This window comes from Talpa europaea (genome assembly GCF_964194135.1).
Source record: "Talpa europaea genome assembly, chromosome: 7".
Classification (NCBI taxonomy): domain Eukaryota; kingdom Metazoa; phylum Chordata; class Mammalia; order Eulipotyphla; family Talpidae; genus Talpa; species Talpa europaea.
Genome location: NC_140074.1, coordinates 92,183,751 through 92,200,088, shown reverse-complemented (window position 1 = coordinate 92,200,088; position 16,338 = coordinate 92,183,751). Strand labels below are relative to the sequence as shown.

Here is a 16,338-nt window from a genome sequence, read left to right as displayed (position 1 = left end):
AGCGTGTCAGTTTGAGTATTTGGTTGGGGTACAGCCTCACTCAAAACAGGAACCAGGGTGTCCACATCCCCCCGGAACCTGCAAAGAGACATCCTTGTCCATAGGTTTCTCAACAGCAGCACTCTTGATATTTTGGGATGGATAATTCTTTGTGCTGATGGGGTGGAGGAGAGTGGAGAAGGGAGGGCATCCTGTGCCTTTTCTGGCCAATAATCACTGCTACATGCTGGTGACAAGTTCCCGGCACCGGTTGTGAAAGTCAGAAGGTTTCCAGATTTTGCTGAACGCCTTCTGGGGGACAAAATCGTTCCCCGATTGGCTGAAGGAACGCCGTTGCCTGGGGTCCCAGAATATGCGAAAACCACCCTCTGGATTCTGCTTTCTGGCTTCTCTGAGTACACAGACTATTCAAGGAGAAGCGTTCTGAAGGCGGGGCTTATGCAGATGAGCGGCAGGTTTGGCTGGGAGGCGGGAGTCTATGCAAATGAGAGGGCGGTGCCTGCATGTTGATTAGCTGGGCCAGCTGCCGACGCGGCTGGGAGCCTAGCGGTCCCGCTGCGGTTAGGGGGTGAGGTGGCATCTCTCTCGCCCCCCTCGTCCCTGGGTCCCGACCTCCGAAGATCGCTCTTGACCTTTACCCTCATCCATTTCCTCCTCCTCCCGGCACCAGTAACCCGGTATCCGAGTATCTCCACTTCCCGCGCCTCCCGCGTTTCTCCCCTCCCGCCGCAAACCCAGCGACCTCCAGCAACCCGCCCCCGCGGGCCCGATCCTGCTGGCTGCTCCCGCCGCAGCCTCCTCAACCTTCCCGCTCTCCTAGGGTTCGCGCCACTACACCCCCGGGTGTCTGCTCTCGGGCTTCCCTTTCCCTCCTCCTCCCGCCCCCTGAGAGCCCCCTCCCCTTCCTGACCGGCCGGCATGCAGGTGTCTATCGCGTGTACCGAACAGAACCTTCGCAGCCGGAGCAGTGAGGACCGTCTGTGTGGACCCCGGCCGGCCCCCGGGGGCGGTAATGGCGGGCCGGCCGGCGGGGGACATGGGAATCCTCCCGGGGGAGGAGGATCGGGCCCCAAGGGCCGGACCGCACTGGTCCCCCGACCCCCAGCTCCCGCTGGGGCCCTCCGAGAGAGCACCGGCAGAGGCACTGGCATGAAATACAGGTATGGGGGTGGCCGGGCAGCCTACCGCATCTGCTCCCCTTTCCTGACCCCTGAGTCTTCCCGGGATGCTGCCAGACCCCCTCAAACTTTGCTAAGAAGGTTCCGGCTCATTTCCATCTCTTCTTCCCTTCACTGGCACTCCCTTACTTCGTTGCTGTCCTGGTCTCCATCAATAACCCTGACTATGAAAGAATCAAGTTTGCCAAGGTTGGCTGTATCCTGTCAGACCTAGGGGAAGCTCCTGAGCTCCCCTCCGTAGCCCCAGGAAGGCCAGGAATGCAGGATCTCAGGCAGCATCCCCCCAACCCTCCCTCCCAATAGAGTGTCCTTGGGTTGGTGTCCTGGGAAGAAAATAGCTTCTCACTCTGGCCTGCTTAGGGTGCCTGACCCAGATATTGCCCCCTCCTGCCCCAGGGTCCAGATTTCTGTGACCTCTCTTGGTAGGGTGGGAAGTTGGGCCATTAGAAGGACAGGGTCTTGCGGAGAAGATGCTGATGAACAGAGCCAGGTGTAGATGAACTGAAATGTAATTGACTATCACAGGGAATAGCTGAGCTTTCAGAACTTGCAGTAGAGGGAGGGGGCTCCTACTTGGGAGTGAGCAGAGGTCCCTGACCTTACCTGACTTTGTCAATTGGGGAATTTTATTCCCTTTGCTTGGGTGGGTGGTCTTGGAAGGAGGGAACTCTGGTTCAGAGATAGACTTAACAAGTCAACAGAAGCAGAGGAATAGGAGAGAGAAAGAAGGGGAATCAGGCTTTCCACACCCAAGTTTCCTACCTGCCTTTACTGGAGGTCCATCTGGCTAGCCAATCTAAAAGCCTTGCCTGCCTGAGTGCCTGAATTTGACTTGGTTTACCCCTTCTAATCTGGTGTCTGCCCTCTAGCATATCCTCTGAGGGTCTATTTTTACAAACTCATCACAACCAGCCATTCAATTCCTCCCGGGCCCCCTACTCCTTACATTCCAGAGATAATTCAAACAATGAGCCCCCTACTGAGAAGAAACACAAATCAGGCAGTACATCTTCAATGTGATAGAAGGGAAAAGAGGCATGGACAGTGACTCCAGAACAGTCATTTATTTGTTCACTAATGCTATGGGTATAGCATTGCCAAATTCTCTGGACTGAGACACCCTGAAGGCTTGAAAAGATGAGGGCTGAGAATTTGTGTCCCTAATGGACATACTCCTTCCTGATGCTTCTGTTTCCTGCAGGAACCTAGGAAAGTCTGGTCTTCGGGTATCCTGTCTTGGCCTAGGTGAGTTAGAAAGTATAGGAATTAAGGAAATATGCATTCTTTCATGGGTTGCCTCCAGCGGTTTTCATCTGCCTGACTTTTCTCTTGCAGGAACCTGGGTCACATTTGGTTCTCAGATCTCAGATGAGGTATAAGTGATGGGACTATGAACAGGATGAGGGGATCTGAGGGGACCAGAAAAGGGAGGAAATGGACTTGGATAGGGGTTTAGACAATAAGCATGTAGCATTGTGCACCTAAGGCTGGAGGGATGAGGAAGAACGTGGAAACCGGGCCTGAGGTATGATTGGTGAGCATGCAGTGAAGGAGGTAATTAAGGAACCAGTGGCTGATCTTCAACTTTTCTCTCACCTCCCCAGACAGCAGAGGATGTGCTGACAGTAGCCTATGAACATGGTGTAAACCTGTTTGACACTGCCGAAGTATATGCAGCAGGAAAGTAAGGACCGGGGTGAAAGAGCTAAGTTATATTTGGAAGGATGAGAACATCAGGGCTTCTTGTTTTTCCTCTAGACAACCCTGGGAATTCTGCAAACACTAATTTCCAATCTTTCAGCCAGTGGGCCCCAAAGCATTATGGGAACTGTAGTTCCACATCAATCCATCTCCAGTTTAGAGGGCAATGGACATACTATGCAGTCAAAATGAAACAGCTATATCCTGGTGTCAGTTATGTGCAACTCTGTGAGGATTACAAAGCAGTTTTTTCAAGTATACCACATCACATCACACCCATGGCTCCTACTGAAATTAGCCAAAACCTGAGATGACCTACCGCTGTCTCTTCTCTGGCAAACTCTTCTACTCATCTTTAAGACTTGGTCCAAATGTCAGCTTTTCCAAGAGGCCTTTGCCCAACTCCCTGAAGTTGATCACAACATTCCTCAGCTCCCAAAACAGTCTATACTGCTCTCTGACACTGTTAATCAATTACTGGCTTATGTGGTCATATTCCCTGTTCAACTGAGAAGTTGCTCCTTCCATGGAACTTGTCTTGCTCTTCCCATGTCACCTAAGTATCTACAAAGAACCTAACACAGACAGAGCAGGATCTGCTAGTGAGTCGACATCAACATGCACTCATAAAGTTCATAGTCTAGGGCCTCCCTGGTGGCCTAAGGGGTTAAGACACAACCTATAAAACTTCCGCAGCCACTGCAGCACGGAGTTGGATCCCTAGCCAGGGAGTTACCCACATGGTGCAGCAGACCTCTCCTGACCCGTCTGCTGCTCCCCTCAGCAGTGTATTTCAGTCAACCTGCCTGTTCTATTCCCCACTCTGTCTCTGGTGAATCCTCTCACCTCCCACTCTTCTGGTCTGTACCCCAGTTCTTGTATGCATAAATTAATAAATCTTTTTTTTTTAAAAGTTCACAGTCTAAATGGCTAAACAAACCAACCCAAAAGACAGGGAGCTATGAAAGGTTAACAGTAAAACATGTAACAGTCCACCATAACAACTTAAGACTTTACACGTTAGCTAATACTTAAATGCCAAAGAATTGCATAACTGGTAAGAGCTACTAAAGCTGACAAGATGACTGACCACAGACTATGGCAATCAGAATTTCCATAAAATGAGGCAGAATCAAAGCTAAGATTGGAGGATGGATGGGATTTTGCAGACTCAAAGAAGTGGAGAGGGCAAGACATGACCAGATAACTTAGTGTCCTCCCTGGTTCCACTACAGCTGTCTGTCTCTTTCCCCTCATCCTATGCTATACGCTCAGCATAGAACTGAATATGGTAGAACTAGTTCTATTCTGAATAGAACTAGAACTTAGTACATAGTTGATGCATAATTTGTATTTCCTGAGTGAATAAAAACTATAGGATTACACTCCTAGTTCTGGGACCCCCTCTTATTTAGTCCAGGATGGGACTGACAACCCAATGGGCTCCTAGTTTATGCTCTACAAGAGAGGAAATTAGTTAAAGGCAACAGGCAGGAGGGGAAGGGAACTGTTCCACTTTGGATGGGTCAGTGCTTCTGCATTATCTTTCTTCCAGGGCTGAAAGAACCCTTGGCAACATCCTCAAGAGCAAAGGATGGAGGTAAGACTGTTTTGAGAGGATACTGGGGACATGGTCATCGAAAAATCCTTCTTGCTGGTTCTTCCATTTTTTTCTTTCTCCAGGAGATCAAGCTATGTAATCACCACCAAGATTTTTTGGGGAGGACAGTAAGTGCCTGCCCACTATAGATCCACAGAGAGCGTGTGCAGTTGCATGGAATGGGAGTGGGGACAGCTGTGCAACTGCCAGGCGTACAACTGCCTCTGAGGAATTGTTCAATTCCACTTCCTCATGGTACCAAGCCAGTCCTGGTCCCTTACCTTTGTCACACCTCATCTTTGACTTGCCTTTTCCTACAGAGCAGAAACTGAGCGAGGCTTGAGCCGCAAACACATCATTGAGGGTGAGAGCTAAAGGCTGGGAACCTGAAGTGGCTGGGTGTGGAAAACAGAGGAGGTGGGAATATTTTCTGAGGCTCTGGGTCAGAGGCTTTGAATTTGAATTAAGGGAGCTGGGTTTTAGATGGCTATGGCAAGGAGGTAAGGTCTGAATTCTTAGAAAACTGAAGTTGAGGTGCTTTCGTTCTCTCCATCCCTACCCCAGGTTTGCGAGGATCCTTAGAACGCCTCCAGCTGGGATATGTGGACATAGTCTTTGCCAATCGCTCAGATCCTAATAGCCCTATGGAAGGTAAAGGCAGCATCCCAGCCCTGACAGTCCTTAAAAACTGAGCACTTCCTCAAACCCTCAGTAGGGAGCCAGCCCTGCTCGGAAATCTTCCCAGGCTCTACAGAGGCTCACATTCTGGGGCTTGGACAGGGAGGGAGAAGAGCAGATAGACAGCCCCAGGCAGAGGCCTGCAGCTCTGGAGCCCTGAATTCTGGGGGTCTGATAGTGAGGCTCTCCCTCTCCCATGTGCCTAGAGATTGTGAGAGCCATGACCTACGTCATCAACCAGGGCCTAGCCCTATACTGGGGGACATCCCGATGGGGAGCTGCAGAGATCATGGTAAGTATGCCACCCTACTTCTACCTGCCCCACAACAGAGTCCCACTTTTCACATGGCCACTCCAAACCCCACTCTGCAGGTGGAGGGGAGGTGGAAAAAAATGGAAGGAGTGCTCTGACCCCATCTCTTCCCCACTGCAACCCAGGAGGCCTACTCCATGGCCAGGCAGTTCAATCTGATTCCTCCAGTGTGTGAACAAGCTGAACACCATCTGTTTCAGAGGGAGAAGGTCGAGATGCAGCTGCCAGAGCTCTACCACAAGATTGGTTAGCAGCACCCCAGCCCTACCTTTCCCTCCGCCTCATCACCTCAATCACTTTTCCCACATTCAGTCACCTTTCTCTTAGGTGTTGGCTCAGTCACCTGGTCCCCTGTGGCCTGTGGCCTGATCACTAGCAAGTATGATGGGCGAGTTCCAGATACCTCTAGGGCCACCATCAAGGTGAGATCTCTGTGCTCAGGATGACTATCTGGGCTGCTGGGGGTGGAGGGCAGGGAGTAAGTTGTCTTTTGCTCATTCTCCTTGGCCTCCAGGGCTATCAATGGCTCAAGGACAAAGTGCAGAGTGAGGATGGCAAGAAGCAACAAGCCAAAGTCATGGACCTTCTCCCCATCGCTCACCAGCTGGGCTGTACTGTGGCCCAGCTTGCTATTGGTGAGACACTGCCAGGGCCATCAAGGGGCCTTGTCTCCTCCTGAGATGACCCCAAACCTACCTAAGCCTGGTTTGTCTTTAGGAGGAACCTCTTTCTCAGAGACACTTTTGAAGTCTCTGTACTCAGTGTTCCCCATTAGTTCTCTTTTCCTTTTCTTCTTCTGGCCCCAGCCTGGTGTCTCCGCAGTGAAGGTGTCAGCTCCGTTTTGCTGGGGGTGTCAAGTGCAGAGCAGCTGATAGAACATCTGGGCGCTCTGCAGGTGAGCTGGCTCAAAAGCTGAGCCCATCTCCAACCCCTTGAGGTCACCCACTACAGTGTCCTCGCTCTTGCAGATGAAAGGTCCCAGGGCGCCAAGGCCAGGCAGGCCACCAGGCTACTCTTTTTCTGGCCACCTGGCCCTGCTATGCTGCTCCCCCATCTTCCAACTTCTTGTCCTTTGTCAGTAACCCAGCATGTACTGTACTCTCCTCCACCACATTCTTCTCCAGGTTCTGAGCCAGCTGACCCCGCAGACGGTGACGGAGATAGAAGGGCTCCTAGGGAACAAACCACATTGCAAAAAATAGTCCGTTGGGGGCGCAGGGACCGAAACCCGGAGTTGCTGCAACCCTGAAGAACCGCTTCCCCGCAGCTGCCTCCTTCCCGCTCCGGATCCCTCCACGCAGCGGCCAGAGATAGGGGGGCCCCGCCCACTAACGAGTCCCGGCTTCGAGTAGCGATTCGCATGAACAAAGCCATATCCTTCCGCACTGGGGCTTGAGAGGAAAAGTAGTGCGCCGCCCACAGCTGCGTTCTCCTAGGCCTTCTTGCTAATCCCGGGCATGAGCTACTGGGCCGACCCTCTCCGCCACCCGGTCTCGCTCCCTTCTCTCTTTCCTCAATCGCCAAGGCCCAGAAAAAAAGGAAAGAAAAGGCAGATATAAGAAACATGCTGAGTACGTCAGAAATAGCCCCTGAAATGTCTTCATGGGATAATCCAATAAGTGAGCTATAATGTCATCTGTGACAAAGGAAACAGGGCTTTTACACTGTATGCTACAAAGGAAGCCAGGCTGGTCCTGGCTAGCAGTAAATGATAATCTTCGGGGAAACCAGGACCCTGCCTCCCAGCCAGGAGGTGGAGGAGGGTTAACAAGGAGAACTGGAGCCAGTACTTTGTTCTTGCTAAGAGGGGGTAGGATGGACACAGGTGGCAGAAGCATAAACCCTGGAAAAACTGGCCAGGGTGGCCCTTGGAAAACAAAGTTGGACCATGCTTTGCAGGAAACAGTGACAGCCTTCACGTCACTGCAGAGACCGGGATAGACATTTGCACCTTGAGCAGAACTTCCTACCTGGCAGTGGAGGACTCCAATCTTCCTCCTGGCAATAATATTAAAGCAATAATGATGGCCCCTTTTCTGTAAGCCTTCCCAGGGAACTGTAAATAAAATCTCAGCTTGATCCTCACTCATTGTGTCTGAAGTTGCAGGGGTTGGGAAGTTAGGATCTTAGCATCTCAGTCTCAGGTCTGGCCCTCTACCTGCTGTGATTAGAATTCATCAGTGCCAGCTTTCTCTCCATTACTCATCGACCTTCGTGACTCAGACATCCTGCTCCTGGTCACTACTATTGAATATCATCAAGGACCCAGACATCAGATACCCCAAGGCCCTAGTTTTCTTCCTTCCTTCACTTGATCATGTTTTTTCTTTTTTTTTTTCTTTTTTTTTTTCTTTTTTTTTTTTTTATAGAGGCATGCTTATTTATTTATTTATTTATTTGTTTGTTTGTTTTGTTTATACATGCACTGGGTACAGTCAGAAGCACGGGAGGGCGGGAGAATTCACCAGAGCCAGAGCGGGGAGCAGAGCAGGCAGAAGGACCGAAGTACACTGCTGAGGGGAGCAGCGGGCGGCAGGAGAGTTCTGCGCGCCATGTGGGACCCTCCTCCGGAGGCCGGGGAGTAGCCGGGGATCGAACCGGCGCTGCAGAGGCCGCGGGCAGCTTCGCAACCCAGCGCTCAACCGCTGCGCCACCGGGGAGGCCCTGGTCATGTTTTTTCAACGCCAAAGATTTGGCTTCATAGTTTTATTGCTTCTCCCTCTGACCTTGTTTTGTTTTTAAAATTATATTAGCCACACTTTTTGTCTTCTACTTCTCATTTCCTTCTAGCCTGATACCCACACATATGCCAAGGAACTATCTGAGAGATTTTCTTGTGGGTGAGTGGGAGGCACTGCTCTGAGGAGCACTTGGGATTTGGTGAAGGAGAGGTAAAGTGAAAAGCATTCTGTAGTTGAGATGATCGGGCAAGGAGTTATTGTTTTAAAAGAAAACAAGTGAGGGCCTCCCCGGTGGCGCAGCGGTTGAGCGCTGGCTTGTGAAGCTGCCCGCAGCCTCTGCAGTGCCGGTTCGATCCCCGGCTGCTCCCCGGCCACCGGAGGAGGATCCCGCATGGCGCGCAGACCTCTCCTGCCGCCCGCTGCTCCCCTCAGCAGTGTACTTCGGTCCTTCTGCCTGCTCCGCTCCCCGCTCTGGCTCTGGTGAATTCTCCCGCCCTCCCGTGCTTCTGACTGTACCCAGTGCTTGTATGTATAAATAAATAAATAAAGATGGAATTTCAAAATACTTTAAAAAAAAAAAAAGAAAACAAGTGAAAGATTAGGTGTGAGGGTGGCAGAAAGGAAAAGCAATTGGGGTTATGTCAGATAGTTATTCTTCCCCAAAGGACTCTGATTTTCCCTGGGACAGAAAGTGGGTGGAAAGTTAACATTTAAAGGTCACAAAGCAGAAAAAGGTTGAGCTCTGTCTTCCTTAAAATACAACCTCACCATTTCCCTTTTCCTCACCCTCACCCTTCCTTGATCCTGAAGCTTAGAGAGCGGAGTAAAATTCAATTTCCAAGAGAGAAAAGTCAGCAGCATGCCATTTACTGGATTAGCAAGCAACGGGATCAACTAATGAGTACTTACATCCACTCCTCTCCTCTCCCACTCGTTTTGGAACACCGTGGAGGAAACAAAGAGGGAAAATGTATGACTAAACTATGATTAGTTACTCTGTAACAAACATACAAGAATTTATAAATTCAAAATAGTACTCTCCTTCAATAAGTGCAAAAATAACATGGAAGGTTATGCACTTATTTTAATGATGCCTCCCCCATTGCTCAAATTATTTAAAAAAACTCCTCACAGAATTCCCTTGAGAGGCAGTTTAGAAACTCCACCTGAGAAATCTTCCTTTATTGTCACACCTCATTTACCACTCACATCATTCAGTAGTCTAGCTAGTATTGATGGAGTCCTACTATAGTATGGCACAGGGGTGCAATGGTGAAGAAATCTTCATGGAGCTTACAGATGGGGGAAACCCCCAAACACAAACTTTAGCTTTCTAAGTCCACAGGAAAAAAATGTGTTGTTACTAGAGTCTGCAAAGAGTATTTGACTTGGTGAGGCTGCACTGAGGGGAAGGTGAAAGCAAGAGGGTTAGGGGTAATGAATACTTGAAAGCCTTGTGACAGGAAGGAAGATGCAAGCCAACAGGCTCCAAAGCAGAATGTTTAAAGCGAATGGAAGGGGGCCTCCCCGGTGGCGCAGCTGTTGAGCGCTGGGATGCGAAGCTGCCCGCAACCTCTGCGGCGCTGGTTCGATCCCCGGCTGCTCCCCGGCCACTGGAGGAGGGTCCCACATGGCGCGCAGACCTCTCCTGCCGCCTGCTGCTCCCCTCAGCAGTGTACTTCGGTCCTTCTGCCTGCTCTGCTCCCCGCTCTGGCTCTGGTGAATTCTCTCACCCTCCCGCACTTCTGGCTGTACCCAGTGCATGTATAAACAAAGCAAACAAACAAGCAAATAAATAAATAAATAAAACATGCCTCTATTAAAAAAAAAAAAATAAAGCGAATGGAAGCAGAATGTGAGACATGGGTAGGTTCAGAACATAAAACAACTGTTAGCACGTTTTATAGTATCTTTCTCCTAAGGACAATATGAAATGCTCTACCCTATATGTATTGATACATAACAAATCACCAAAAAAATCCAGTGATTTGACACTACTTTTTAAAAAATATATCTTGAATCTCTTTATTTTATTTTTGCTTATAAGAACTGGGGCATAAGCCAGAGGTGGGGGTGGGGTGGGGAGAGGATTCACCAGAGACAGTGAGGAACAGAACAAGCAGATTGACTGAAATACACTGCAGCGGATGAAACAGGAGAGGTCTGCTGCGCCATGTGGGTTAGCTCCATGGCTGGAGATCAAACTCAGGCTGTAGTGGTGATAGAGCTGAGACTTAACCCCTAGACCACCAGGGAGACCCTTGATACAACATTTTTAAACTTTAAAAAAATATTTATTTATTTATGCATACACGAACTGGGGTGTAGGCCAGAGGTGTTGGGGGGGGTGAGAGGATTCACCAGAGACAGAGTGGGGAGCAGAACAGGCGGACCCACTAAAATACACTGCTGAGGGGAACAGTGGGCAAGACAGGAAAGATCTGCTGCACGCCGTGTGGGTCAGCTCCCTGGCTGAGGCTCAAATACATGCCAATGTGAATGAACAGCGCTGAGACTTTTACCCATGTAAACTACTGGTTTTTGGTTGTTTTTTTTTTTTTTTCATGATTCTGTGGGTTGGCTAGGGATTTCCTCTGCTCTTTTCACCTGGGCTCATTCACGTAGCTACATTCAGTGAGTAAGTCAATTAGAAAGAAAATCTAAGATGACCTCACCGTCGTCAGTGCTATCAGTGCTGGCCACTGGCTGGGGCTCCTCAGTTCTCCTCCATGTGGCCTTATCTGCCAGTGAACTTCCTTATCGGTGGTTTCAGGGCAGTGTTTCAAATGGACAAAGGCAGAAACTGCAAGGCCTCTGAAAGACTAGGCTCCAGAATTCACACATCACTCCTGCCCCAGTCTGTTGATCGAAGCAAGTAACAAGGTGAGCCCACATTCAAGCCATAGTAAATAGTTCTTCATGGGGGAAGTAGCAAAATCACATTGCATAGGAGTTTGCGGCTAACAATTACCACCCCATTAAAAGGCTTCAAATGGGAGTTTTAAGATGCTTTAAGAAGGGGTGTATGGTAGGACATGATTGGGTTTGTGATTTAGAAAGATCGTTGTAAGTAGTGTGGAGAGAAGCATGCAGACTGGTCAGAGGCTACCAGGGTCTAAGCAAGACATGGTGGCAGCTTGGACTAGGGTGGTGTACTAGAGGAGGACAGAAGTTGGTGACTTAGAGAGATATTCAGGAGGCACAGTGTTGGTGATAAGGGTTGGTGATAAGTTGGTAAAGGAAGGTGAGAACAGGGAGGGACCTAGTGTTGAGCCACGGGCTTATTGCTGCTCATATGCACAGCAGTCAATTAATGTGACACTAGGTTTTGAGAAAAGGAAGAGGTTTTTTTTTTATTTTAATTTTTTTTTTTTTTTACAAGTTGACTGGCAAGGTGGCAGGAAGAAAACACAAATATGCCCCATCTAGGAAAGGGAAGAGGTTTATATTTATTTGGGGGGAGCAGGGTTGAGAACAGGAGTTAAATTTTATTGGCAGGTTAGGCAAAGGAATGTGGATTTGACTGAATTTTATTGGCTATAGAGCAGTCTATACATGGAGAAGAATGAAGAGGGTTCTCTCTCTCTCTCTCTCTCTCTCTCTCTCTCTCTCTCTCTCTCTCTCTCTCTCTCTCTCTCTCAGATAAGTGGAGTTGTAAATTTTGTGATGGGTCACTCCTATCATTTTCAGTTCCATGTTGGAGCTCTGTCAGTTTTGGTTGGCTTGAGGTTTTGTTGAAGGTCATATATCTCTGTACACATTTAGCTTGCATCATCTGTTGATAAGAACCCAGGCTGTGTTGTGTCTGTGAAAGCAAATCTCAAAGAAAAGTTAGATAAGTTTTGTGTAGCTTAGGAATCTGAGGTCATTTTAATTCCACTTTCACTAGGAAATGGATAAAGAAAAAAGTAGGAAACACTGGAAGAGATGTTGCTTGTACACAGAGATCATCAGTTTGGGTTCTTGAAGATAAACATAAAAGTAACTTGAGCAGATATACAGGTCTGGCACTTAAGAGTGGTTTTGGCTGGATGCTTTGGTAGCATTCTATAATTACATCCACCTTAAAAGATATACGATCAACTGAAGATATTAAAAGACATGAGATCTCTGAATACCATTCCAAAGAGAAGTTCCAAAAAAGTTTTCAATTATGACAGCATTACTGGAATATTAGCTTACCCCAAGTGACCATGACTGCATTACAACTCAGAAGTTCTGCAATGTTTCCTTACAAAAATCATGGCATTCCTCCTGACAAAAGAGTATCCTCTATGGCTTAAACAATTTAGTTTTTAAAAATTGCCTGTTAAAGTCAGTAAATGACATGGATGTAGAGAAGTCCATCTTGTACTGACTAAGAAAGACGGGTGTTGAAAATGTTGGACACTGAGAAGTTAAAGTGAACACAATATAGGCTGAGGCACAGGATAATAAAGAAACTGATGTGTGGTGTTTACTGTGTGCTAGGCATCATTCTAAGCATCTGAATATATAAATTCATTCAGCCCCTATTATTATCTACATTTTATAGATGAGGAAACCAAGCCCAGAGAAATTAAGTAACTTGCTCGAAATGTCACAACTAGTAAGTGGTGGTTAGGATTTGAACTCCATCCAGCTGGCTCTAGAATCTGGGCTGTGACCCTCTACAACAGAACCTGCACTGCAGGTTCAGGAGGAGGGTGAGGAGGCAGCTGGGGGTTAGGTGTGGCACCACGAGGGAATGTGGGTCGTGGGTACTATGTCCTGTTTACTTGTGCAGGAAGTCAGACCCCTGAGTCAGGGCTCATGCTGAGCTGCTTTGCTGCAACCATCATGGTGTGTGGGTGTCTAGGCCTGGCTACTCTGGAAGGAAAGGATTCCCATCATTCCTAAGGCCATGGTCCTGGAATCCAAGTCCCTGCTTAGACTGAGCTATCAGCAGGAGTTGAGCATTTTGGGGAGCATGAAATTTGGCCAGCCAGTCTTAGAAGAACACACGGAGCTCGTATATAGAGTTGAGGAGAGAATGAGACGTTAAAGCCAGGAAGCACCCATCCCAACGTCCAGGCGCCCTTTTAAAGATTGGGCAGGATGGGCAGTGTCATTGGCCCCGGAAGGCTGCTTGGGTGGGGCCGTGTAGGAGTGTGACCTGGCCCGTGGGTTTGTGGAAACCTGTGCCAGTGGCTGAGGGCTTCGCCATCACTGGTATTCCCGGCCTCGCGCCTCCACCGCCCCCATGCATGCCACGGCGGGGAGCGACCTGACCACCGCGTCGCGCCTCAAAGGGCGGAGTCCCACTATTAAAAGGGGCGAGAGGCCGCGGCGCCGGCCCCAGGACGCGACCCGGGCCACAGAGAGGGTCAGTACGTTCTGTCTATTGAGCCGACCGCGTTAGCGACGCCCTTGAGTGGCCGCCGGACACCATGCAGCTCCTGGTGAAAGTGCCGTCTCTCCCGGAGCGGAGCGAGCTGGACTGCAACATCTGCTACCGGCCCTTCAACCTCGGGGGCCGCGCGCCCCGCCGCCTGCCCGGGACGGCGCGCGCCCGCTGCGGCCACACGCTCTGCACGGCCTGCCTGCGCGAGCTGGCGGCGCGCGGCGACGGCGGCGGGGCGGCCGCGCGCGTGGTGCGCCTGCGCCGCGTCGTCACGTGCCCCTTCTGCCGCGCGCTCACCCCGCTCCCGCGCGGCGGCGTGACAGAAGTCGCCGTCGACCCGGATTTGTGGTCGCAGTTGGAGAAAAAAGCACTGGCCGACTGCGATCCGGATGAGGCGGGCGGCCGGGTCCGGGAGAGCGGCCGCGTCGAAGACGGGGAGGAGGCGAGCGAGAAGGGGGCGGGGCCCCGGAGCGCGGGCTGGCGCGCGTTCCGGCGGCTCTGGGACCGGGTGCTGGCGCCCGCGCGCCGCTGGCGGCGCCCGCTGCCTAGCAACGGTGAGCGGCCGACCCCCCGGGGGCTGCCGCGGCTGAGGCGTGGGAGGGAGCGCCCCGGAGGCAACTTCCAGCTGCCACTAACCCGCCTTCTTTTCCCCAGTGCTGTACTGTCCGGAGATCAAGGACTTTGCCCACATGACTCGCTGCACGCTGTGACGGAGGCACCCAGAAGCTACGGCAGAAGGAAGGTGGGAGCTGCATTCTCGGGGCGTGCATTAGAACAGGGGGGCTGATGCCAAGGCTACCCCCTCACAATCCGGATTGGCACTGATGAGGCAGTTAAGCCTAGGGCAGGAGGGAACGCCCTGGGAGGTTGTTGATACTGAGCTGGGGAAGCTCCTAGACATTCTCGCCCCCATCTACTGACTGTGCCAGTCTTACATATTCAGGATGGAGTGGCCCAGGGATGACAGAAACAAAGTCGACGTTTCCGTGGGAAGAAGACAGACTGTTTCCTTAGCTGTGACTTTGGCTTTTGTCCAGAGCAGCTCTGGTGTGTGGGAACAACGGGTCCCATTTTAGCAATTCTGTCAATGGCTTGAAAATTTTTTAAAAGATGGAATGGAGAAGAGGCTGATTTTTGTGTATGCTAATCTCATTTCTCTAGCATGCAAGAGCACTGAGAAAAATAAACCTTCTCCTCTCCCCCCTCGTTGCTGGTATGCCCACCGTCTCCCCCACATCCAGTCCTGTGCTCCTAAAATTGTTCAGATGCTTATGAGGCTAGGAGCCTTGCTTCATTTTGGAATTTCCCCTCAATCTGTTACGGCATGTATCAGAAAGTTCAAAGGGCATTTATCTGAGGCCCTATCAAGGATAGACAGGAGAGCCATTTGGTAAAAGCATCAATTTTTAGGCCTTTGATATCTGTGTTATCTGTAGTCACTGAGTAACCGTCACTATTGAAAAAAAGTTTCGCATTGTAAAATTTTACACTTGTGTCCCTTAATTGGACATCAACTACTGCATGCCATGGATTCTATTTCGAAATCCTATACATATCTTAAAATAGTACAATTACAGTTAAGGACTAGCAAAAATGTTAGGATTCCACTTCAGACTCACTGAATCAGAATGTGCATTTTAACAAGAATCCCAGGTGACGTGTGCATTGGTCCAGGTGTGACAGGCTATCACGATCTCTGAATGGACTATTTCAGACACAGTTGGTATAAATGAGAGTTGTAGTGAAGGTTCTGAGGTGACATTATGTTGCTAAAGAAATCTAAAATTTTTGTGAGCAAGCTTATTGTTTCATTTTCCTCTGTATTAAAAAATGTGAACTTAGAAAGTATAAGCTCAGTTTCTGCAACCGTATTTAGGCATTTTCCTGTTCTTGAGTCTCAGCTTAATGTTGCCTCTTTTATACCTTTCTTAGCATTCTACCTCCAATAGCCCCTCCCTTCACCAGTACTCTTGCAATTTCACTGTTTTTTTCGGGTATGTGTTTCATTGGTGTCCCTCAAAAGAATGTACGCTCATAAGAGCGGTGTCTGACATGTCTGTTTTATCTTCCAGGGCCAATGGCAGTGTTAATGTATAGTATTTATTCAATAAATGTTTGTTGTATTTATCTTTTATTTTTTTAATATGATAGCCTCAAAAGCTGTTTTATTTCTCTCAACCTTTGAGAAGCTCTGGTAGTGAACAATACATGTCAAGGAAGTGTCTGGCAATTCAGATCTCTGACAGGCTATGCAGGTGTTGTCACCCCTCCCTCCGCCCAATTCCTTAATAAAAGGGTGTCTCTGTATACTTGGAAATGAACCTTTGGAGCTGTAGTGACCTCTACTGACTCTTAGGGGAACTAAGCAACTTCAAAGTGGAAAGTTCAAAAGGATGAAGGGAAGGTACTTGTGAATCCTAGCACACTCTTCCCATTAAGCTCTGTCCAGTAAGCCCTGCTCTCTCTCTGATCTCAGCCTGAGGCCCAGCTAGGTATCCTACTGCTCACCCTCCATCTCTACTGAGTTCATCACATCAGCATTGGTTGGAAATAAAATGAGAAAAAGGAAAAGTCGGAAGATTTAAAAATGGGGAGAAATGTAAAATTTTTGTGAGCATAGCTAATTGTTTCATTTTCCTCTAAGTTGGGTGAGGGACAAAATAACAGGGAAGAGAGAAAGATGGATAATATGAAATGGCAGAAAGCAACACCCTTTCTTATCTCTCCCCCCAACCAAAGAACTCCCCCACTCAAAAACAACAGAGCACACAGAAAGGAAAGTATAATTTATATGTACAACCAATAAACCTGATACAGAAGAGGGG

At 49.3% G+C, this 16,338-nt stretch overlaps 2 protein-coding genes and 1 pseudogene across 3 annotated transcripts in view; all 3 read left to right on the top strand.

The window, feature by feature from the left end:
- The window catches only part of LOC311173822 (large ribosomal subunit protein eL27-like), a 754,061-nt pseudogene that overhangs the window by 407,591 nt on the left and 330,132 nt on the right, over positions 1–16,338 (top strand). The gene's annotated exons all lie outside the window — the stretch shown is intronic.
- Positions 919–6,672, top strand: KCNAB3 (potassium voltage-gated channel subfamily A regulatory beta subunit 3; the record flags this gene model as incomplete). The annotated part of the gene is made up of 14 exons (XM_084237216.1): positions 919–1,160; positions 2,380–2,423; positions 2,514–2,551; positions 2,783–2,862; positions 4,435–4,479; positions 4,563–4,607; positions 4,800–4,843; positions 5,044–5,130; positions 5,364–5,449; positions 5,596–5,716; positions 5,798–5,892; positions 5,985–6,105; positions 6,277–6,365; positions 6,595–6,672. The coding sequence occupies 14 exons, from the start codon at positions 919–921 to the stop codon at positions 6,670–6,672; spliced, it is 1,215 nt and encodes a 404-aa protein (XP_084093342.1).
- On the top strand, positions 13,560–14,223 carry RNF227 (ring finger protein 227; the record flags this gene model as incomplete). Its single annotated transcript, XM_084238634.1, has 2 exons — positions 13,560–14,067; positions 14,168–14,223. The coding sequence occupies 2 exons, from the start codon at positions 13,560–13,562 to the stop codon at positions 14,221–14,223; spliced, it is 564 nt and encodes a 187-aa protein (XP_084094760.1).